This window comes from Crinia signifera, chromosome 1 (assembly GCF_055691185.1).
Source record: "Crinia signifera chromosome 1, ASM5569118v1, whole genome shotgun sequence".
NCBI lineage: Eukaryota > Metazoa > Chordata > Amphibia > Anura > Myobatrachidae > Crinia > Crinia signifera.
This window is the reverse complement of record NC_139217.1, coordinates 371,783,935-371,808,745: the sequence shown is the minus strand read 5'-3', so window position 1 is coordinate 371,808,745 and position 24,811 is coordinate 371,783,935. Positions and strand designations below refer to the sequence as shown.

The 24,811-nt window shown below is 40.1% G+C and overlaps 1 protein-coding gene across 11 annotated transcripts in view; it reads left to right on the top strand.

The window, feature by feature from the left end:
• PITPNM2 (phosphatidylinositol transfer protein membrane associated 2) overlaps positions 1-24,386 on the top strand; it is a 244,342-nt gene extending 219,956 nt beyond the window's left edge. For 6 of the 11 annotated variants that reach the window (XM_083151213.1, XM_083151232.1, XM_083151249.1 and 3 more), the window contains 9 exons: positions 7,243-7,455; positions 10,403-10,551; positions 11,687-11,803; positions 13,535-13,651; positions 16,475-16,623; positions 18,685-18,834; positions 19,087-19,270; positions 20,317-20,445; positions 21,947-24,386. In XM_083151213.1, the coding sequence (XP_083007339.1) occupies positions 7,243-7,455; positions 10,403-10,551; positions 11,687-11,803; positions 13,535-13,651; positions 16,475-16,623; positions 18,685-18,834; positions 19,087-19,270; positions 20,317-20,445; positions 21,947-22,285 (1,547 nt within the window). In that variant the 3' untranslated portion in view covers positions 22,286-24,386. The remainder of the gene's footprint in view (positions 1-7,242; positions 7,456-10,402; positions 10,552-11,686; positions 11,804-13,534; positions 13,652-16,474; positions 16,624-18,684; positions 18,835-19,086; positions 19,271-20,316; positions 20,446-21,946) is intronic. The other 5 variants (XM_083151266.1, XM_083151263.1, XM_083151265.1 and 2 more) reach the window with 2 other exon arrangements.
• Positions 24,387-24,811: the final 425 nt, after the last annotated feature.

The following is a 24,811-nucleotide window of genomic DNA, read 5'->3' as shown; positions in this document are numbered from 1 at the left end:
ATCAATTTTCACACATTCATGTTCTCTGTTTCACACATTCATGTTCTCTGTTGTATAACTGTTCAGTGTTTTCAGTTGCATTGCTTTCTGCTAGTTCTAATATCAAATTTAGTTAATGGGAGATTTCTATCCCATGTACAGGCTATACAAGTGAGGAAGCGACAGAATCTTTTTCTATCCCTAATGAGAGAACTAGCAATAACTTTCATTACTAGTGGACCAGCAGAGCTACTTCACTTTCTCTAATTAGAGTACCAGTAGAGCTGCTTCACTGTCTCCAACTAGAGTACCCGCAGAGCTGCTTCACTGTCTCTAACTACCGGACCATCAGAGCTGCTTCACTTTCTCTAACTAAAGGACCGTCAGAGCTGCTTCATTTTCTCTTACTAGAAGACCAGCATAAATGCTTCACTTTCTCTAACTAAAGGACCAGCAGAACCTCTTCATTTTCTCTAATTAGAGGACCAGCAGAGCTGATTCACTGTCTCTAGCTAGAGGACTCACAGAGCTGCTTTACTGTCTCAGCAGAGATGCTTTGCTTTCTCTAGAGGACTAGCAGAGCTGCTTCATTTTATCTAGATGACCAGCATATGAGCACTTTTTCTTACTAGGGAACTAACAGAGTTTTTTTTACTCTTTCTAATTAGAGGACCAACAGAGCTGCTTCAATTTCTTTTACTAGAGGACCAGTAGAACTGCTTCACTTTCTCTAATTAGAGGACCAGCAGAACTGCTTCATTTTCTCTAATAGAGGACCAACAGAGCTGCTTCAATTTCTTTTACTAGAGGACCAGTAGAACTGCTTCACTTTCTCTAATTAGAGGACCAGCAGAACTGCTTCACTTTCTCTAATTAGAGGACCAGTAGAACTGCTTCACTTTCTCTAATTAGAGGACCAGCAGAACTGCTTCATTTTCTCTAATAGAGGACCAACAGAGCTGCTTCAATTTCTTTTACTAGAGGACCAGTAGAACTGCTTCACTTTCTCTAATTAGAGGACCAGCAGAACTGCTTCACTTTCTCTAATTAGAGGACCAGCAGAACTGCTTCACTTTCTCTAATTAGAGGACCAGCAGAACTAGGGAAGCCAATCCCGGGATTCGGGATTGAAAAATGCTCAATCCTGGGATTGGCTTTCCTAATAAAAAGACGCCCTGGCTGCCCCATATTTACTTACATTTGAGGGTGCAGCAGGGTTGCCAGGAGCCCGGTTGCTGGGTGGGGGGATGGGCCGGGCGCGACCTCTGCCTGATCTCACGCTGAGAGGTCACGCTGCGCACTGCTGCCGGGAGAAGTCGGGCAGCGTCTGAGCGATGCTCAGACGTTGCCCGGCATTAGACTGCGCGCATGCGCAGTCTAATCACAAAATCCCGGGCTTGGAAACTCCAATTCCGGGATTGAAGTCCCGGGGTTTTGGGGCCAAATCCCTGGATCCCGTCGATCCCGATCCCAGGATTGGCCACCCTAAGCAGAACTGCTTCACTGTCTCTAACTAGGGGACCAGCATAACTGCTTTACTTTTTCTAAAGATAGGACCAGCAGAACTGCTTTACTTTTTCTAAAGATAGGATCAGCAGAACTGCTTCTTTTTTCTCCTAATCAGAGGACCAGCAGAGCTATACCAAACACAGTTTTGGAGTATTCCTTGGGCGCTTTGATGTAAAATTTCTCATTTAAGATGGAAGTACCCAAAAAGAAAAAGAAAGTGCAATAGTGTAATACTGTAAACCTTTTTAGTATTTACATAAGGACACATTTATTCATCTTTTTCTCGTACCAAATATAGATGTCTACTAGCGAGGTGGACACAAGCGTATATTGGTTACTACCATCTTAAATGAAAAATTTTAACAGCAAAGCACCCAAGGAATGCTCCAAAACTGTATTTGGTATTGTATGTTTTTTTTAAATGGTTCTTCAAATATTGGTAGTAGTACCTCAGGCTGCTTTTATAGCGCATGGTATATTGGTTTATACCTGTTTTTATATTGACCAGCAGAGCTACTTTGCTTTCTCTAGAGGACTAGCAGAACTGATTAACTTTCTCTAACTAGAGGACCAGCAGAACTGCTTTACTTTTTCTAAAGATAGGACCAGCAGAACTGCTTCACTTTCTCTAATCAGAGAGACTTTGATTTCTCTAGAGGACCCGCTGAGCTGTTTCACTGTCTCTAACTAGACGACCCATAGTGCTGCTTCACTGTCACCAACTAGAAGACCCACAGAGCTGCTTTATTGTCTCCAACGAAAAGACCTGCAGATCTGCCTCACTTTCTCTAACTATAGGACTGTCAGAACCGCTTCACTTTTTTTCTAATTAGAGGACCAGAGAAACTGCTTCACTTTTTCTAATTATATGACCAGCAGAAATGCTTTACTTTCTCTAATCAGAGGACCAGCAGAGCTACTTTGCTTTCTCTAGAAGACCTACAGAACTGCTTCACTGTCCCTAACCAGTGGATTAACAGAACTGTTTCACTTTCTCTAATCAGAGAGACTTTGCTTTCTCTAGAGGACCCGCTGAGCTGTTTCACTGTATCTAACTAGAGGAACTGCTGAGATGTTTCACTGTCTCTAAATAGACGACCCAAAGTGCTGCTTCACTGTCACCAACTAGAAGACCCGCAGAGCTGCTTTATTGTCTCCAACGAAAAGACCTGCAGATCTGCCTCACTTTCTCTAACTATAGGACTGTCAGAACCGCTTAACTTTTTCTAATTAGAGGACCAGCAAAACTGCTTCACTTTTGCTAAATATAGGACCAGCAGAAATGCTTTACTTTCTCTAATCAGAGGGCCAGCAGAGCTACTTTGCTCTCTCTAGAAGACCTGCAGAACTGCTTCACTGTCCCTAACTAGGGGACCAGCAGAACTGCTTCACTGTCTCTAACTAGGGGACCTGCAGAGCTGCTTTGCTGTCTCTAACTAGGGGACCAGCAGAACTGCTTTACATTCTCTAATTAGAGGACCAGCAGAACTGCGTCACTTTCTCTAATTTGAGGACCAGCAGAACTGTTTCACTGTCTCTAACTAGTGGACCAGCAGAACTGCTTTACTTTCTCTAATTAGAGGACCAGCAGAACTGCGTCACTTTATCCAATTAGAGGACCAACAGAACTGCATCACTTTCTTTAATTAGAGGACCAGGAGAACTGCATCACTTTCTCTAACTAGGGGACCTGCAGAGCTGCTTCACTGTCTCTAACTACAGGACTGTCAGAACCGCTTCACTTTTTCTAATTAGAGGACCAGAAAAACTGCTTCACTTTTTCTAATTATAGGACAAGCAGAAATGCTTTACTTTCTCTAATCAGAGGACCAGCAGAGTTACTTTGCTTTCTCTAGAAGACCTGCAGAACTGCTTCACTGTCCCTAACTAGGGGATCAACAGAACTGCTTCACTGTCCCTAACTAGGGGACCAGAATAACTGCTTTACTTTTTCTGATTAGAGGACCAGCAGAACTGCATCACTTTCTCTAATTAGAGGACCAGCAGAACTGCTTCACTGTCTCTAACTAGGGGACCAGCAGAACTGCTTTACATTCTCTAATTAGAGGACCAGCAGAACTGCTTCACTGTCTCAAACTAGGGGACCTGCAGAGCTGCTTCACTGTCTCTAACTAGTGGACCAGCAGAACTGCTTTACTTTCTCTAATTAGAGGACCAGCAGAACTGCGTCATTTTATTCAATTAGAGGACCAGCAAAGCTGCTTCAATTTATTTTACTAGAGGACCAGCAGAACTCGTCACTTTATCAACTTAGAGGGCCAGAAAAATGTTGTCACTTTATACAATTAGAGGACCAGCAGAACTGCATCACTTTCTCTAATTAGAGGACCAGAAGAACTGGTTCACTGTCTTTAACTAGGGGACATGCAGAGCTGCTTCACTGTCTCTAGAGATCAGCACAGCTGCTTCCCATTCACTAACTAGGGAACCAACAGAACTGCTTCTAATTCTCTAACTAGAGGACCAGCAGAACGGCTTTACTTTAACTAAGGAACCAAAAGAACTGCATCACATTCCTTATTTAGAGGACCAGCAGAGCTGCTACACTTTCTCTAGAGGACCAACAACTCTGGTTCACTTTCTCTTACTAAAGGACAAGCTATGCTGCTTCAGTTTCTCTTACTAGTGGACTAGTTTCTCTTACTAGTTTCTCTTCACTTTCTCTAAAGGACCATCCTTTACTTTCTCTACAAAGATGACCTGCAGAGCTGACCCACTTTCTCTAACTAGATGCCTATCGGAGCGGTCTTATTTTCTCTGGATAGGGGACTGGCAGAGCTGCTTTGCTTCCTGTAACTACAAACCATGCACAACTGCTATACTTAACTAGATAACCTGCAGAGCTACTTTACTGTCCCTAAGGCTTTTCTTTATATAACTAGAAAGTGTGCAGAACTGCTTCATCTCAAAAACCTGCAGAGCTACTTTGTTTATTAACCAGAGGACCTATAAAGCTACTTTACAGAGGTGTCCTCCTCAATACCTCACATGGTGCGAGACACCTGGCGCAAGTGAGCTGTGCCAATCGCTGTATTTAATGCAACAAAACCACTTACATTTTTGCATGTGAAACGCCTATATATCTGTGTGTAACTGAATCTGTATCTGTATGCGAACCACAACGGAACTTTTGATGTACAAAATATGTGGGCACTGCATTGTAGCATTCCGGATAAAGTTTCTGACTAAATGTAGATATACAAGTGTTGCATATCAAATAAATCACTGGATTGTTGTGAAACCGTGTATGAGAACACAACTTTCTTCTGTAACTAAAAACGTGTAGAGCTACTTTACATATCCGTCACTTTCCTTTCCACTTGCATGAATCTTTCTGTACGTCCTAACAGTAGTTCAGAGGGAAGCTATCAGCAAAAATGATTTTTTTTTGTGCATTTTAGTTTTATCACAACCTTGAGCTATTGGTATATATTCTCCAACTAGCAACTGTAAAGCGCAATGGAATATGCTGCGCTATATAAGAAACTGTAAATAAATAAATAAATAAATAACTGAACTCCTAAAAGCAGCAAGCTATTTGGTGATAGTTACCCTTTTTATTTACTAGTGATGATAGGGTGGCAAGTTCATTGTAAGCCCACAAAATTATTTGCTTTCTGGGACCAAAACTTTTGAAAGAAAAATTGGTACACCACAAGCTGATCATTAATATGCCAGCAGATAAGAAACAACTGTGAATTGTTTAATATATCAGAGATAGAGGTGCGAGGCAGAAAGCAAGCAGGGGAAAGATAATTCTTCATTGATTGGATAGTATTTTAAAACTGGATCAAATACCCTCTCTGAACCTTATTGTGGTTTATATTTATGGCCTGTTGTTGCTCTCCTAAAGAGAAGGGAGCACTGTGTCACAAATAAAAATAAAACCATTATTAAAAAGGTTCAGGTGCTAAGCAAATCAATATCAAAAGACTCCTATCAAAAGACACTCTGTGTATAAAATTAAATATCTACATCAATTTATGTAGAAAGTAGCTCTCGCCAGGTATACTGGATCTCTGAGTAGACCATAAAAAATATCAATAGAGAGCGATGCAACACAAATTGATAATATTTAATCATTTTACATATAAAACACATCTAAATAGATGTTAACAATAAACATACATTCAAATTGAGCCACAGATAATTGCCTCTAAATGAACTTCACTGGTAAGTAATCGTATAGATTTTAAATATACTTGTTAATATAGGCTATTGTGCCATTAATCTAAGTCAATGTCCTTGAATATCTTTTTAAATGGTAAGCGCTATGCTCTACCTCCGTGTAATATCAAATTAAATATACATAGATTTGAAAAAAAGCAAAATCCAATAAATGTAACCTGCAAGGAGTCTCCCCAGAGCAGAGTCTTTAGTCCAGCAATTTGAGATGGTGAAAGTAGGTAACTGACTCCATTTGAATGGACATGAAGCAGTGGGGAACTCCTGTTCAATTGGCGGTGACAGCCATTGATGTACTGCTTCTGTGTGGCATAGCCTGAAGCACAATTCACCTGAGGGCACTTGTAAACAGTGTGCTATTACACGGCAGAGTAATCTTGGAGCACCTTCAAGGAAAGTGCTGGGGATGCATGGAAGGGGGGCGCTGACCTCGGGATCGATGATTGGTGACACAATGGAATCCAGAAATAATGCAGATGCCAGGCTGCAGCCAGTCCTTCCTCAGTACGGACGTTGACAAACCATGAGCTGCTGCTCACTCTGCAGTACGGCGCCACTTTGCGTGCAGGTGTTCCAAGTCACCTAGTACTTCTGGTCACACCATAAAAACTCAAAATACTCAGGGCAGGTGTAGCGGGCTAACGTGCGCTCCAACATCTTTGATCTATTGATTACTCTGCCATGTGGTAGGGCTCACAAATGCCCTCAGGTGAATTGTGCTTCAGGCTACGCCGCATACAAGCAGAACATCAACAGCTGTCACCGCCAATTCAACAAGAGTTCCCCACTGCTTAATGTCCATTCAGTCAGTTACCTACTTTCACCATCTCAAATAGCTGGACTCTTGCAGGTTACATTTATTGTATTTTGCTTTTTTTTCCCAATCTATGCATATTTAATTTGATATTACACAGAGGTAAAGCTATTTCACTATTTAAAGGGATACTTAAGGAGATTGACTGTCTAGACTAATGGCACAATAGAGCTTTTATTATTATCTATTTGTGTTGAAGTGCTCTCCATTCTGATTCTAGTATTATACTGTTTTGCTGTGTTACACAATTAAGTTAAATAGTGACTGCATAAGAGATAGCATCTAGCACTCCAAGTAGGGAAGTTTTCTTCTTTAGTCCCAAATATTCTCTGCTTCCTTTTAAATACTCTACTCTATAATACCGTGTGACCCTTTTTTTTCTGCTGAAAGCAACAAAACCCCACTGGCACTGCCGGTCATGCCACAAACAATTGCTTACATTCGTTCCAGATGTGAAGTACACTTGTGGACTTATAAGGATCACATGCAATACTGGCACTATTGGCTGGGGAAATAAAAATGTGTCACATACAGTATATGTAGTTTTACTCACTTTGTCTTCCAGCAAATGCATTTAAAATACATATCCAGGCACAGTTCTTGCAAGCATAGTGTATGACAAAAAACATATTCACATTAGTTTGTGCAGCCATGTTCTGCTGGAAAACAAAGTAAACGTGATGTGGGTTTGCATGTTCTGTGGTGTTAATTGGTGTGTTTGCTTTGTTCCTTAGAAACAAAAAATCATCTTAACAATTCCAAAAAGCTAAGTCTTCTGTCACAGCTTGCTCTCCCTTACAAACCTAACACAAAACCAAGCGCCCCCACAAAACACAATCAGTGCCATACTGAGCAGAGTCACATAGGAAGAATGCTAGAGGTGGGGGATTGGAAGCACAACATCATCCCAGGCATCCAAGACTTGGACATCTCCAAAGGTATTCCAGGTAGAGAGGCTTCCCTACTATTATTAACCCATCCAATGGGCAGAATGGCATCATCTAACCCCTCTCCAAGCACATTTATTTTGAGTCACTGAGTCACCTTACTGCAAGGCTATTGGTTTTAAGAAGTGAATAAAGGGGAATAATCGGTCATACATTTCAACTTGTACATTTTACATAAAGAGTGATGCAAAAAACACCTCCCAGATGTTAAAGGTTAACAAAAAAGGCATGGTAAATGCTATTCATAAATCTACCACATAAGTGCATAAAATTCACTTTATTTGCAGTTGGTTTTTAATATGTATCAGCCAGATGTTGGCCTTCAGTTGTGAGATTTCTAGCAATTTCTATGAAGTTACGACCGTTATTGCTGCATTTCCCTGACTATTCTCACTTTAATTTGTCTGGCTAAGTTAACCAGCAGAATTTTCCTTATTGGACGGAAAACAATCCACATCCACTTCATGAAAGGCTGCACAGCCAACAGGACCATCTGAAGCTGAGCTCTACAAACATTGACTAAGAACCTTTATTAACCCTATGGGGGTATTCAGTCCGGTGCCCCGCCTGCCGAGCATCGAAAAAGGGGGCGTGGCCACGATATACAGATGAAAATCGTCAAGCTACAGCCGGGTGCTCAACAATTCCCAGCCGTTCTCGGCAGAACGGGACCGACTGCTTGTAAAGTCAGGCCCGTTCTTCCGAGATCCGTGTTCAGTGCTGTCGGGTAAGACATCATTGAATAGGGTCCCGCCACTATTTCCACCATCGGTGTGTGTGTGAGATAGAGAGCAGGAAGGGCCGTCACTCAGGACTAAGATGAGCTGCAATTATCAATAGCTTGCCCCGGTGCCAGCTAACAGAAGGCAGCAGCGTAGTACTGCCCACAGCATATAACCAGAAAATGAATGGGCACTCAGGGAATCTCATACAAAAATTATGTGAACAATAAATAAGTTTGCAAGGTTATACATAATTGTCAGATGCATTCAAAAGCATGACAGTTGTAACAATAAGTACTATCAAAATGCATCTAAATATTAGAATGCTATCTAAAATGGTGGGCACCCAGAAGCAAGGAACTCTGTTATACCACATAGTAGGCCTGAAAGTTTTATGTATATGGTGATATTGTTTGTATATAGGGTAGCCATATAAAGAAGAATGTTTTGGAACCTGCTTCTATATCTAACAAATAAATAAGCAAACCTTTTTTATTCATCATAATGACCTGTAATATTTACCCCATATAGGAAATCTTTTTTTACACAACATTTTTTTATTTGAATTTATATAACAAATGTGAGAGACGCTGGAATTTTTAGCTGATATTTTGCACATCTCTCACAGAGATGTCGGCATTTAAAGGGTTAAACAGAAGGCTGCTATATGCCAAGAAATTATGAAATATATTCAAAACTAACTGAAATTAAACTGTGTTTTATGCACTTATAGATTATATACTAAATGTTGATTAGCATCCGTCATGCATTTCTTATTAATGTTAATATGAGAGTTCTTGTTTGTTTGTTTTTTTTGCCTCACCCTGTATTACTTAAAACACAGTTCATGTTCTTATTTCCTTTTGTTCGACTCACTTTCATTTCAACATCTGAAATTTAAAAATTGGAAAATCTCTGGTATCCTATCTCCTTGTTACTTTATATTAAATATATACATGAAAAAAATATATTGACAGTATTTTTTTTATGTGATGTAGCTTATCCTGAAAAGGAAGGTGGTTATATAAGTTTTCCACCTTTATTGCTTTTTTAACGGTGAATTTGTTTATATTTCTGTAACCTGACATCGGAGTAATATTTCTGTCAGCTTACCTTTTATCACCTGTAGAATATGCATCCGTAGAGATGTTAGATATATGAGCACAACACTTACGGTATAGCTCTATAATTGAGGAACAAATTTGGTTCCAAACTAAAACACTTGAGGTATTAATAAACTAATATGCCCGCAAATTCTATCAGCATCTGTGTACTTTAACCAGTACTATCACTTGCCTGTATGATAAGAAATAATCACCAAAATCTAAGAGATGATTTTTCTTTGTCTTGGAGCAGTACATGGTGGACATCCTACTTATCAACGGAATTCTGATATTGTGCATAATAGAACACGTCTTTGTTTTGTCACCTTTCACTTCTCTTTTACGCAGACAATATTTTATCTCATACTATAATTTCTCTTCTAAATTTAGACTAAATGATACAAAGAGGACCACACTCTGCTTCTTAATCTATTTCAGTTATTTTCCAATACTGCAAACATTATTAGCATTAAATTGAAACTGAAACTAACGTGTGACAAATACAGTTTTGGTGATGATTTCTCTTTAACAGTAGTGACTCTACGGGTGAAATGTAATTATATTACAACATTGTAACATTTGTTGGAAATCTCAAAGACTTTTCTTTATGCTTTTTGCATCATTATCTTATTCCTTAAACTGGAAAACTAGCATTGATGATTGGTCAGAGGTTTGCATGCAGAAACCAGATAATTAACCCTAACGGTTTTGCTGTGAATCGTTCTGGGTTTGCTATGAAATGTCTCTGGCTTGGAAAACTGCAGATGCATGTGACGCATGTTTAGAATTTTATTTGCTTCCTTTATTATTACTAGCCTCATGTTCATTGTTTTATAAATATACAAATCTTAATCTTCTCACCTGCCCGCAATAGTGGCAGCCATTTTATGGGCTGGATATATTTCAGTAATAATGCATCCTATCACTGTCACTGTGCGATTATGCACTAAGACTTTCTTGTGCTGTAATTCCGCTTGTTCCTTTCTTAGGCTGCATTTCTGTGAGAATTGGATCAGCCCCAAAATGTCTATGAACACTTTTATTGACCACTGCTCTCCTTTTTATCACTCTATCATATTATTTTTGTAAGGCAAAAGAGGTAACCTACTTCTCCCTTGTTAGTTGCAGCAAAGTGGTGGGGTACAAAAAGGATTGACTATGCCTTGTATTGTCCGGATGCCCTCACTGCGTTCCCTACTGTTGCTCTTCCTCACCTTTTCCATGCCAGTTATTGGGAATCCACAGATGTCGTTTCATTCCTATTAAGACAGGTAAATGATAAGCTGGTGATAGAGCTGATGTTAGTGCTTCAGTTTGATCATCGTTAAGTAACTGTTTTAAAACACCCCAAATAGTTTAGTTATCAGTAGGGCGTATTTTTCGACTTTATGGAGAAAATGCTTGTTATAATAGGAACATGGATATAAATTTCTAGTTATATAGACCCCAGGGAAACAATGCCTCCTGTGATCATTTCACTTAGTAATATTTTATATAGCTTAGTTTATTAAACACTGATTTCTGAACAAAGCTCAGCCATGGGAGCAGAATACACAAAACATACACCTAACATTTCTTGTTATTTAGAGGGTCATTCAGACCTGCGCAGTGCGCAAGCCGCCAACCCAAAGGCAGATAGCGAAGGTTAGCCTTTGCTTGCTGCTCACATTGTGGGGCCAGGCGAAGGAAGTGCTCACAGGGCGCTGCTCACAGGGGCGGGGCCATGCGGGGGAAGTGCTTTCGCAGCCCAGCAAGCAGCCCTTAAAGTGCCCATACACGGTGCGATGATCGCACCCATTATGGGCTGGATCGCATCACAATGCATGCGTTTTCCATGTGATGCGATCAGAAGGCAGTACAAAATGTATGTGCAGCACATACATTTTGTACTGTGCGATGAGATGCCCAGACATGAGAGGACATTTTTGCACTGTGTATGGGCACCTTTAGTCCCACCAGCATCTTCTGTATAAACTGCAAAGGTCTCGTCTGTTAGGAATCCCTGTACACGACACATATCAATACATTGTTAAACTATTAAAAAAATAAAAGTGGCCTGATGACCCAGCTACAATTGATATCTCAATCTGAAAGTGTTTTCCGTGGCACCTTGGGAAGTCTAGCCCATCAGTCATTAATAGACTGTCACTGGCACAGTGTTTCTTAGAGATAAATACACTTTATAGAATAAATATGTAATTGGTGTAAATAGTACTGTAGTATACAGCGGTAATGTTAATAATATGGCAAACACGGTTACTGGTAATGTGTGTAAGTTGTAAAGTAAAACGCTGAAGTAACAGTTGCAGAACTAAATTTTCTAAAGTATGTTTTAGAAACCATTTGGTTTGTTAATATAATAATTATGAGATACAGTATGAAGAATTACGTTTATGTAAATTTCAGGTCATGAGACACGAAACTGCAAGTGTTTTGGAGTTGGTTGGTAAAGAAGTGTCTGTGTTCAGTCCATCTAAGCCAAGGGAGAAGTGGCTGAGGAAGCGGACTCACGTTAAACTGCGGGTAACTGTAGTCCAAAGCATTTTATCGTTATTCACATAAGTCTCAACTTGTCAATCTGATACTTGGTTATTCTAGGGCAAAGCAGATTTAGGTTTTTTTTTTTTTAGCCTAGATGAAAAATTGTCACTCCAATTGAATAGGGTGAATCTCTTAGGCTAAAAATTGGACCTAATTGAATAACCCCATAATATGAAATAATGTTCATGATTGTGAGATATAGTTAATGGTTTATGCAGAATAAGCCAAAAAAGCATTCTAAAAGCCATTTTTTCTTTGACTTGCTTCACTAAAATCTTCACTACTCGGGTCCATATTGACAGAAAATAATGTTTCATACACCTAAACCTTCAGCAACAAATGCTCTATAGACTTATGAAAACAGTATAAAAAGTTTGTCCTGTGGTTCAGACAGATGCTTACTGGGTACTTTATACAATGTAGAGAAGAAATTGTTGTGTGGTGCTATAATGCTATGTACAGGAGTGTGTAAATTGCCACCCGAATGTCACTAACAGAACACGTCTACTGCTGTCTCATAGCGAAGGGCCTTCTGTTAAGTAACGATCACACTAGGGTTGCTAAGTACTGTATTTCCATATACAGTATGTTGTGTATGGCTAATTTGTGCTCATTTAAGTGTTTTAAAAAAAACAGACCTGATCTGTACAAAAACACCCATTATGTGGACTTTGGGTGCCGGACAGTTTCCCGACAGTTGGGATACCGACAGTCATTCCCCCGACGTCGGGATCCCGACAGTCATTACCCCGACACTCGTGGTCCCGACGGCCTGGTAACCATCAGAGTGCATAAGGAGTTAGTACTGGTCTGTTTAAAGTAGTCCCCATAGATAACACTTGTGGTTTACAAAGAAATAAATAAAAAAATTGTAGACAATATGAAGATTTCACCAATGTTGGTACACAAGAATGCATAAATAAAATGCATAGATTTACTTTGAGAAGAACAGGCTTGAGTTTAATATTCTTAAATCCACTGCATCAAAATGTAAAAATGCATTTGGCACAGACATCCAGAAGTAGAATTATTGGTAATTTCAACAACAAAAAAAGAACGTTACCTAGAGTTCTAGCGGCAGATGGTATGAAGGTAAGCACGCAGTGGTGTCAGGCAGAAAATGCAGTGGTGATATAAGTGGCACTTTGTAAGTCATCGGTAAGATCTCACATTATTATTTACAACCCTCGGGGTGCTATCCCAAAAAAAGTAATTAATAATATTTAAATAAATTAGGAAGTACTTGGAGTAATGAACATGCACTGTTCAGAAGAGTGAAGGATTATATGTGATGTAACAGAAACATTCATATATTTTGAAAGTAATAATAGCATTGAGGAAGGCAGCAAATCCACCTTAAACATGCACCGAGAAATAGCAGAGAAGAACTATGTGGGTCCTTTTCTGCTATCAGATTCTAAGTACCTGCAGATTCAGTCAGGGGCGTACCTAGATATTCGTAGGTCCCATAGCAAAAGATTGTAAGGGTCCCTTATTTAGCAACTGATGGTGATAAATGTATGTAAACCATATTACTTAAACAGTAGAGATGGGCCCCTTCAGCTCTGGGCCCCATAGCAACTGCACCCCTGGCACCTATGGTAGTTACGCCCTTGTATTCAGTAGTGATGACAGTAGGGGTCACTTTGCCAAATTTACACTGTAAAGTGAATGTCATTAACCTTGGAAATCTTGGGTGTCCCATTTTTTTAGAATGTTGCAGCCAACCACAGGATTAATGATGCTGTAGCCAATGAAGATGGACCTCAGGCGCTTACTGGGAGGTTTATGTATGGCCCTTTGGATATGGTCACACTCACAGGAGAAAAGGTCTGTTATGTGCACATTCTGTTTTAGAATTGCTAAATAACCTCCAACTATTTTCATATATTTTTAACCCTACTTTGCAGCTGCATTACTGTGTTACTTTTTACTACTACTATTGTTTTTGTTTTTTTAGTTATGTATTTTTGTGCCTTGTATTGTGTGCTTGGGTATTATGTTGTGCTCACCCAGTGACCCAGATAATTTATTTAACATTTGAAGAGTTTATTTACTGTATGTAGTAATTATTAACTTTTTTTGTTGTTATTTTAACCATAATCAAATCTTCTGTAGCACAACCCAAACCCTCCGCCAAGTGCCTAACTCTAAGGGCTATTTCACACACTCCGGCTCCTGCCGGTTGGCGAAATCCTGCACGGCCAGAAGCTGTGCCGTGCATAGTAGTTACTAATGGACACAATTGTGTCCATTCAGACAGGACGGCCACGGCCTGGCCGCCCGGTTGCAGCCGGATCCCACCACTGGAAGGGATGGCTGCCGGGCTAAGGCCATCCCCTCCATTCTAAACTACTGTGTGCTGCACGGCTTCCTGGCCATGCAGGTTTTCGCTGCCCGGCAGGAGCAAGAGTGTGTGAAATAGTCCTAACGGTCTTCTTTTGCAGGCTAACCCTCACCAAGGGGCAGATTAATTAAGCCAAAAAAAAAGATAACTGCAAGGGTAATAAAAAGTAATAAAGGTCCGGCCAATCAGCTCCCAACTGCCTTGTTATAGGCAGTGCTTGAGAATGAGTTAGGAGCTGATTGGCTGGATGTTTATCACTCTTTATCAACTTCACGTTTATCTCTTTTTAAGACTTAATACATCTGCTTCCAAGTGCCTAAACCGAACTCCTAAAGATCATGAATATCCATGAAAAACAATGTCTGCTTTATTTTTTAAATACATTATTTAATTTAAAAAAAATGTGCATTTGCAACAGAATACATAGTAAGGGAGCAAAGTTCCACAGTGTTGAAAATATTAAAATAAAAAATGATGAAGATAGTACAAACAACAGTCGCAAGATGCAAAACAAAGCCGGAATTGCAGAATAATTGTATCTAGAAATTGTCAGCTAAGAACCATTTCGTCCATTTAGTCTGCCCTGTTAGGGGGTGGTTATTAGGGTTAGAGCTGGATTAGGGGTTTTGGTGACTGGTTTGGTTAGGGCATTAGTGTTAGAGTATTATGGTCAGGGTTCAGATTAAGGGTAAGGGATGGGGTAGTAGGATTATTTGTGTGGATTTAAGGTATTAATATGTTTTTACAGAAAACTTGAACAGCTACTGTATAAAGGAAAGGTGGTGTCTTTAAACTAAGAACTACATAATAGCAATAATTACACAGTTAACAATCAGCTGATGCATGTAATGCAATAAGGTACATAGGCCCTCATTCTGCTTGATTTGCCCCATTGCGAATTCGCAAGGGGGACCGATGTTGTAGATCTGCACATGTGCAGGTCTTGCACCCTCTGAGACTTGCATAGCATCCGATGCGCTTGCAGTGGGGGGGTGCATTCAGGAGGCGTGCGGGGTGCAAACGCCCACTCTTTCCTGGGCATACCCATGAAAACTCTGGTTGCGCCCAGGAAACTGCTGGGCTCCCGCATGCAAATTGGGGTGGCTTCCTGCCTTCGGTGGGCGAGCAGCTGACGGAGCAGGGCATCGCTAATCTAAGTCACCAGAGAGTGACTTAGATTAGGGAGCGCTACAGAATTCATTTGATGGCCGGCGGAGACATTTGCTGGGAGCACGTGTGGGTTAGTTGGCTTGCAAAGTCAACAAGAATGAGGGCCATAGTGTATAACCGGTAGGAAGGTGGGTTCTATTTTTTTTTCAACCTTTTAACTATGTCAACCAATGTCCGTATCAACCATTCAGCTGTCAACCTATTGACCCTATAGACCTAGTGCCTATCAACCATCTGGTGTCGACATACTGACTATGTGCTGTCTGTCTATCATCCGGATACCAACAGACTTTGGGTGATGGAGCTCACTATGGAGCCATGTTCATGCGACGGAGTGATAATAAGATCTAGTATGCTGTGAAATTATATCTGAGAACCATCATGACAGATTAAAAAGATTATTCACTTTATTATTATTATTATTATTATTAATAAAGCTTTGACACAAACCCTCACTGTCCGTTCATTCACTAGCCCTACATCAGGGAGCTCATGCAAAGAGGTCCAAAATATGGTCTACCAAAGGCAATTATTTTTTTCGGTGTTTTTTTGTTTGTTTTTTACCCCAGTCAGGTGTTTTTTTTTTATACATTTTTTAAATAGAGAACATCCATTTTATCTCAGTGCTGTATTGCATTATTTGAAGTTAGATTATATTCTTGTTTAAAACAACAAAAACATTGCTACGTAGGCTAATAACCTTCCGATGGCTATATCTAACTAACACAAGTGTCATTTTGTAGTCTTTGTCACAGTTTTTCCTGACTTTTGTCCAAGCCAGTCTGCTTATGTTGCTCATTATGATTTTATGCAAACGAATACCATTTTGAATAATGTGAGTCATGTCATTTATGTGTAAGGCACCACAGTGTGTGGAAATAGCACCATAAAATAGGGCCATGCAAGTTATAAGATAAATTTGGAAACAAAGAGATTGCAGGGCGTCCAGTCTGTTAGAGGGAAATGGGCTTTCGGATTCATGTGCCAGCTTGGACACTACAACAGTTTTGGCAATATAATACCTGTACATGGAATTCTGACAGAAATGTTTTAACACTTTAATCACCAGGTCACTTTCCTAGCAATAATACTGTGTTTAGCATTCTCACCTTTTTAAAAACTTTGCTTTTATCCAGGTTGATATTCATATTATGACCCAACCTCCATCTGGCGAATGGGTTTACTTTGATACTGAAATAACAAACAGCAGTGGCAGGATTTCTTACTTGATCCCTGAACATAAAAGACTTGGAGTTGGAGTGTATCCACTGAAAATGGTTGTCAGGTATTGTGACTTCTACTTCATTCTACATTTTATTTGCTTTCAAGCACTATCCGCTTAATTGGCAACATGGCACCGAACTGTAACGGTTAATATAGCTGTAACTGCACACTGTACATATGCTGCACCCATAGGGGTACATTGACCATCCTATAGAAGGTATGAGTATGACTGCATTGACATCCATCTGACTTCTTACTTTTCCTGGGGAAAGGTGGGATAGATAAAGACCATTTGTTATAATAGTATGTAAAATTTACATAAAACCTATTTCTGTGCTGCCTGTGTAGCGTTAACCCTATTCTGCAGTCCCCTGTAGCGGCCATGGTTATTATACCAGCACTGGATTATTATCTTACTGATAGCACAATGAAATTGTAATGCTGTCTAAATACTCCTGTGAAACAATTTCCCTGATTGTCAAATGAGCACAAGATGGTGCATATAGAAGATACAGCAAAGTCATGTTCAGCTTTACCGCCTTACTTCCCATTGCCTGTGTTCTTGTCTACTGGACAAACCATTTTAGTTTTTTGGTGGTTGTTGGTGTCAGACAGGGTGGATTGAGTATCTCCATTCGCAGCAACTGATAATCCTCACACACAACAATCTCTTTAGAAAACATCTTGTGAAAAGCAGTTTTGTGAGTAAAAACACATTGCTAATGAGATAGGTCATTGTCAGGCTGGTTCAGGCTGACAGCAACTGAAATCTCTAATATATTGCACCAATACACCAGGCAATAAATACATAGTCAGTAGCAGCGGTCATTCTGACACCTGCAGCTATCACTTTCGACAGCTACATGTGTGACCCCACACCCTGTTTGTACATCTCAGTTCTAGTGCTTCCTGCTTCACCTCAGTGAAAAGGCAAAGCAGGAAGCGGTAAGCTTGCACACTAAGTTGCTGGTATACCTCTACATGACAATTTGGTATATGAAGTGCCTTGCATAGATAATGGCATTATAAAAATAAGTCTATCATCTCTGAATGTGTGCAGGATGTCAAATTTTGAATTAGTTGGGCTATGGCAAAAGGGTCTCCTGCTACTGTGCCTTGTGTCAATAATTCTAGATGGTGTAGTGGCGACATTAGGCCACATAAATTGAGCATTATTAAATACCACAATACAGTATGTCCCAGTCATAGACATTTCCATAATGGTTGCAGTACTACATACAGGCACCTGGGTTTGGGAGGGGCTATACTGCACACACTGCTCTCTATTACCTCTCCGTAATCCCACATTGACACTGCTGATCTGCACATGTGCACTAGAGTTAGGTCTACAGGAACATGGCGGTTACATATATCCGGAGACTTGTGAATGTGCAGAGTCTATGGCACTGTAAAGAGGAGGGGGCATACTGGTCCCCTCTATTAAGCCGCCCCCTGACTCCAGTTATTGCTATGTAGAATAGCGGTGTATGGTGGCATAGCCCAAATCTCTCCTTTTAAGTATTGGTAAGGTATGATAAACACTTACATGTACTTTGCAAGTAAATGTCTCAGATTATATTGAAGATACATATAAAGGGGTATTAATTAGGTCTGATATTTTGCCTAGGCGAAAAATCTGCACTTTTCTCTATTTTTTATGGCAGATTGGGATTCGCCCTATTTAATTGGAGAGACGATTTTTTTTTTGCCAAGTCGAAAAATTCTGGTGTAAAAAAAACACCAGAATTGGCTAACTGGCTGCCGATCCCCGTGTTTTTGTCACTTTGTTTTTTGAGGCAATTTTCGCCAATATGAAATGTCTACAATAGCGGCAAAAACTGCCGCAATTGAATAGTCGGGGATCAAATTAGTTACATTTTTTTTCGGTTATACCAAAAAAAAAGGAACTAATTGAATACCCCTTATAGTGTTTATAAGTGGCAGCTATACAAGCTCCATCACTTTAGGTCATGGTAGTGCACATGATTTTGTCCAATAGAGAAAGATTTTGCTACTGGGATCTTTACTGAATAACCCCCATATCCTGTGTCTGGCATATAGAAGGAAGTGGATGCAGTTACTCACACATTTATCACATTTCCATTTCATTTTTCCTGTCTAGGGGGGACCACACATTCGCAGACAGCTACCTCCATGTTTTACCGAAATCAACAGAATTTGTAGTGTTCAGCATCGACGGATCATTTGCTGCCAGTGTATCTATTATGGGCAGCGACCCCAAAGTCCGAGCAGGAGCAGTGGATGTAGTGAGGTACAGTATGTTTTACATGGACTGCAAAGGCTTAGTGGGAGATGTATAAAGCCTTTTAGTGGAGAAGGTGCCCATAGTAACCAATCAACGTCTGCTATTTATGTAGTACATTGTATAGAGTAATAGTTAGAAGATGATTGGTTGGTGTGGGCACCTGCTCCACACATTAGAAGGTTTGGTGTATGTCCCCCTTAGTCAGCTATGAAGGTGTTTACACGGCACCGTTCTTATATCTTCTTTATGTTCCTCTAGGCACTGGCAGGACCTCGGCTACCTCATTATCTATGTGACAGGCAGACCTGACATGCAGAAGCAAAGGGTGGTAGCATGGCTTGCACAGCACAACTTTCCGCATGGCATTGTGTCGTTCTGCGATGGATTGGTCCATGACCCCCTGCGACACAAAGCAAACTTTCTGAAAAGCCTGATCCAAGATGTAAGATCTGTTATGTACAGTAAAACCCCGTTCACATTGCATGATGGACCTGGATTATTACAGGGTTATTACTGGGTCTGAGCCTTTCACACTGCACAATGAAATGGCTCAGAACCTTGTAGGATCCTTCTTTCAACCCATTTTCAAATACTGGGTTTTTGTACCCAGTAAATTCACAGTGGCGCTTTCACACTGCAGCTAGAACCGGTTTGAAATGCTTACAGAATGGCAATATACCATGTGATAGCTGTGGTGTGAAAGGAGGTATAAATGTACACAACACTAGCCACTATATTACTAATACACATTATCATATTCCTCCCTGATTGTCATTAGTAATGTACTTCTACTGATCAGAACTGATCCCCAGGGTCACCTCACATGAATCCAGGAAGGTGTATGTGTTCTTGGAGGGAAAACATGAACATGCAATATTAGGAGCATTTCAGCGCAATTTACAGTATAAGTGACTGCTTTAGACAATATCGGCTTTGCACAATACTAATTTCATACAGTAATATTGCCAGAATATTGTTAGTATTACAATGGCACAGAATGTACTTTACACATTACATATATTACATATACATACAAGGGAAAACCACTTACTTGCACAAAGTTTTTAACTTTGTTTTTAACGGAATATCGCCAGAATTACTGTATCTGCATTGGTGTATCTGTATATCACCAACTACATATACTGTAACTTGCAGGCGAGTTACCTGTAATTGCACTCACACTGTGTCCCTGAAACCAAATGCAGGGACTCGCAAGTTGAACTCATCTACAGTATGTAACCTCCACTTGCTGAAATAGCCGGCTACATTATCAGTGTGCTCTATACCTGGTGCATAAGCACAGCAACATTGCTGCGCAGTTACGCTCATTTATATGCAAGTGTTTCAAACTGAGATGTCTGTAGATGCATGTACTGTACATAACCAGCTGTTTTATCTCAGCGTCTACCTAAATATGAATTATAAAAGGCAAATATATGCATGTTCTATTTCATTAATTCAGTTTATATTCTGTTCATTTTTTAACAGATTCACATGAAAATCCACGCAGCATATGGCTCCACAAAGGATATTTCTGTATACAGCGCTATAGGTCTGTCACCATTGCAGATTTTTATTGTAGGTCGGCCCACCAAGAAGTTACAACACCAGTGTCAGGTATTATGCTTGGAACTACACTTCAATAACATTTTTTATCATTAAGTTTGGAATTTATTGCTAATATGTTCAAGTGCACTTTAGTGTTATGCAGGTAATTGAAGTTACACAGTAATATGATTATTCTGCCTAGACTAACAACAGTCCTGTGAACTACTGTACATTCAGCATGTAGACAACAATGCACATACACAAAACAAGAACATTAGAGATCTAAAACCTATACGGGTAACCAAGATGTGTACTGTACCATACATACTGTATACAGCCTAAGAGACATATCTCCAGTACATGTGATAGACGTGATACTTACTGTACATACAGTATCACAATGAGAAACATTCTAGAGAGTTCTTGCCAATACCCAGAACAAGTCATGTCATACTGTGTAATAGCACACAGTCCACAAAGTCCTGACCACTGTATCAGTAAGCATGGCCACAGTTTGTAGACCTGAATTTATAAAATACAGTGTATGCTGCATTTCCCAATCTACAGTATATTATTAGAGTACTTGGTTAATAAGTGCTTTTGTGGTAAAAAGGTTGACAATAGCGAGGCCACTATTTTAAATTAATATTTCACCAGCTGTGAGTTACTGGATTGCATATTATACAGAAAGTAATAGGAGGCACTACGTTAATCCCATACTCCCAAGGGCAGTGGCTTCATCACAATATACATGCCATATATGGATGAAAAGCAAAAACGTATTAGTCAGCACTAATCTTTTATAATACTACAGCACCTGCACTTGCAATGGCTTCGTAGTAACAAAATACGTAAATGTTTCCTCCCTCTGAAGCCATAGCGGATGGTAGGGCATGAAATACCGCCTGTCGGCACATGCCGGCTCAAAAACAGTGAAAACCCCATATCGACCTTTTGACTGTCGACCTAACCCATGTTGACCTAACACATGTGTCCTCCTAGACACCTGTCGGCCTTCAGCCAGGTCGACCTAGACACCTGTTGACCTTCACTTAACGGTGTCGACCTAAGACTGTTGACCATCATGTGGTCTACCCATCGATTGTATCTCGCTAGGTCGACATGGGGAAGGTCGACAGTCAAAAGGGCGACATGGGGTTTTTCACTTTTTTTTTTGAGCCGACATGTGCCGACAGGCAGTATTTCATGGCCTACCATCCACTAGGGCGTGGTGGGAGAATAATATATTGTGCCCGAAGCATGGCGAGCGCGGCGGTGCACTTTTTTATTCATGTCGACATTCTGGACCCTAATCCATGTCGACCTTCAGTCAGGTCGACCTTTAGTGGTTGACCTAATGCTTATAGACCTAATATGTCTATCCAATGATCCATACCCAGAAATATATACTGTATACACTTCTAGAAAGAAATGCAGCATCAGAGATGGGACTCAATGTTGAGAACACTGACAAATTTCTGGATGGACATTCCATTTGAAAGCATGACCAAAAGCAAATGCAGCAATATGCTGAACATTGCCTCTGCCAACATATGTATTTCTCTTACAGTTTATAACGGATGGTTATGCCTCTCACCTTGCCCAACTGGAATATAGCCACCGGTCTCGGCCTGCCAAGAATACCAATAGGATAGCACTGCGGAAAGGGAGCTTCTGTCTCCCAGGCCAGACAGATTTTCTGAGGAAGAGAAATCATTTGCTTCGTACTATCTCATCACAACCCACAGGTAGCAGCAACCACAAACCAGAGCGAACACAGAGTCAGTCTGAGAGTGACCGGGATCGGGAAAAGGAACGTAGCCAAAGAAGTATGAGTATCGCTGCAGGATGCTGGGGAAGGAGTGCGGCCACCGGCAAGCTGGAATCTGGCGTTTTAAGTCAGAAATGAGCTCCCACACACCCTGAACATTTTCTTGTGCGCTTTGCTCTTGACACTTCAAAAGTAGGGGGGAAAACAAGGGACAGAGGTGGAGGTAACAAAATGGTGCTACTATATAACAACATTAGCAAAGCTGGAGACCAGAAGTGTTGAACTGCAGGCCTTAAAAAGGGTACTGATGCCCAGAAGATAATCACGGCAGAACCACAGAGGGGGACGAATCAATACATACGTAGCCCAATGTTTTTATTTATTTTTATTATTTTTTAAGCAGGTTCAATGACTATTTGATGTAAATAAATGCCTCCGATACCTTACCCATCTTTGAACAGAATGCACAGCACATGTACGGTAGAACAGGGAAAGAGTGTCGTCTGCACTTTTTCCTGAAAGCTAAAAGTCCATCGAATACTCTGACAAGAGGCAGCCTCCACAGAACAAGATGGACACCACGGCAAACAGTGGCTTAATCCTGCTCTTCTCCTCTTTCTGTCTTTTAAACCAAGGCACAAAAGGTTAAGAAATGAAAACATTTTTTTGTGGAAAGGAAAAAAAAACACTTTTCATGTAATGACAATATTCCTAAATCTCTGACAGTCTGAATTGCTCATTTCAGCATCCTGCGGACTGAACCTGTACAGAACAGATATGAAAGCACTACGCAGGTGTACTTACCTGTAATCTTGACGATCAGAGGACAAGTCCAAACCATTAATCTAAACTCCTTTTGTAGCTAAAGTTCATAAGATCCTGTAAGTGTCCTGTTTTGCTGCTTTTTGCGTGTAGTTGCTCAACTGTACAAACCTCATTGTTTTCTTTGCACTGATAATTTTTAGATTGGAGATCTGTTACCATCTCATGTAGCTACACATCCTTACCTGTAGTGCATGATCATTTCAATATTGCTAAGCTGGGGGATAGATATTTTTTGTGCTGTTGTTTCACCCCAGCACGCATAATTATGTAGGCGTGCCAAATAAATATAGTAGTAGCGTAGAAGGCCATATCTCAATTTTCTCAGCTCCTCCATTAACTGAGGTAACGTTACTTACAGATGCATGGAAAGTTGCTGGAACATTGTCTACTCTCCTCATTCAAGGACTGATACACACCTTGTGCTTAATGTAAGTTGCAAACATTATTATAAAACAAAGCCGTTTTCCTAGCACTTAATTTAACTCAATCTAACACTTTTTACCATGTGATGTTACGTAAAGAGAACAGTATACTGCTGTACACGTTCTAGCACTGTGATACTCCATGATTGTCACCCATACAGGTGAACAGAAAGCCAAAAAGGGAATTCTTTCAGCTTCTATGTGATCTACTTGTTTAGACTGTGTATGTACCCAATTAGTGTTCTTCTGATACGTACTCTGCCCTGCCAGTCACTGCTGCCCTGGCTCACCAGGGGATGGTGTTAATGCCAGTCTGAGAGTAATCTGCACCTTTCTGCCTGCACAAGAATACAGCAACGTATTGCACTGCTCTCCCAATATAAGCTAGGTCCTGCCTCTGCTAAAAGCTTATGTCCTATAGACATTTTTAAATATTACATTGCACACTGCAGTAATACATAATTTTGGTCCAGCAAACGTTTTCTGTTTGTTTTTTTTACAAATAATCTTTATACCGATCCATTAAATGTTAGAATTGCCTTGCAGTGTATACATTGAGAGTGGAAGTTGCCTACCACTGTAATAATGCAGACATTACCACGTACCACTCCTATTATAAAGCACACAGTAGATTCTGCATAGTATAAGTTCCAGGGAGGTCATAGCATTTATCTCGCTGCAGAATGAGCTGTAACCCTATTTGGACAAACCAGACAGACATAAAACACTCGAGTGTAAAGAATTAGATATGGCCTTTAAAAATACTAAACGTGAGCAATGAGAAAAATGCACAACGGGAGGAAACGTATGTAAATTTATTTCAATGTGCAAGGGATGATAACCTATTGTGTGTAGATATTGTACAACATACAAATGTAAATGTTCAGAAAAGTGGTTATATAAAAGTGAAAGTTATTTATTTATGTAGAAAATGTCTTGGGTGGGGAGATCCTCTGGGGGTTTTTAATGAATATAAAAATAAAAAAATAAAGTAGCTTTTTGTTTCAGGCATTATGTACAAACCAGTTCATATAAAGGACCAAGTATATAATGTAATTGTTATTTGCAAGTGCAAGATTCTATATTCACGCACATAGTTCCATAGTTCCCTTGTAAATTGGAGAATCATACTACGTAGGGATCTCATACTGTATTATCCGCTCTTTGTCAAGCATTTGGAAAACATTCTGCTTTTCCTGACTAGGCCACATGGAAATAACATAAATGAATATTTCATTATGACTGCAATAATATCAAATTATGCAGAAATGTGGGCTTACTCTTTGAGATTCCGCCCTGGAAGGGTTTATAAAGAGAGAGACATTGAGCTCATGACATTATTCATTAAATGCAATGTGATTACCATGTTAGTCTGTATCCATTTTCCAAAAGCAATATTCACATTCATCTTTTAAAT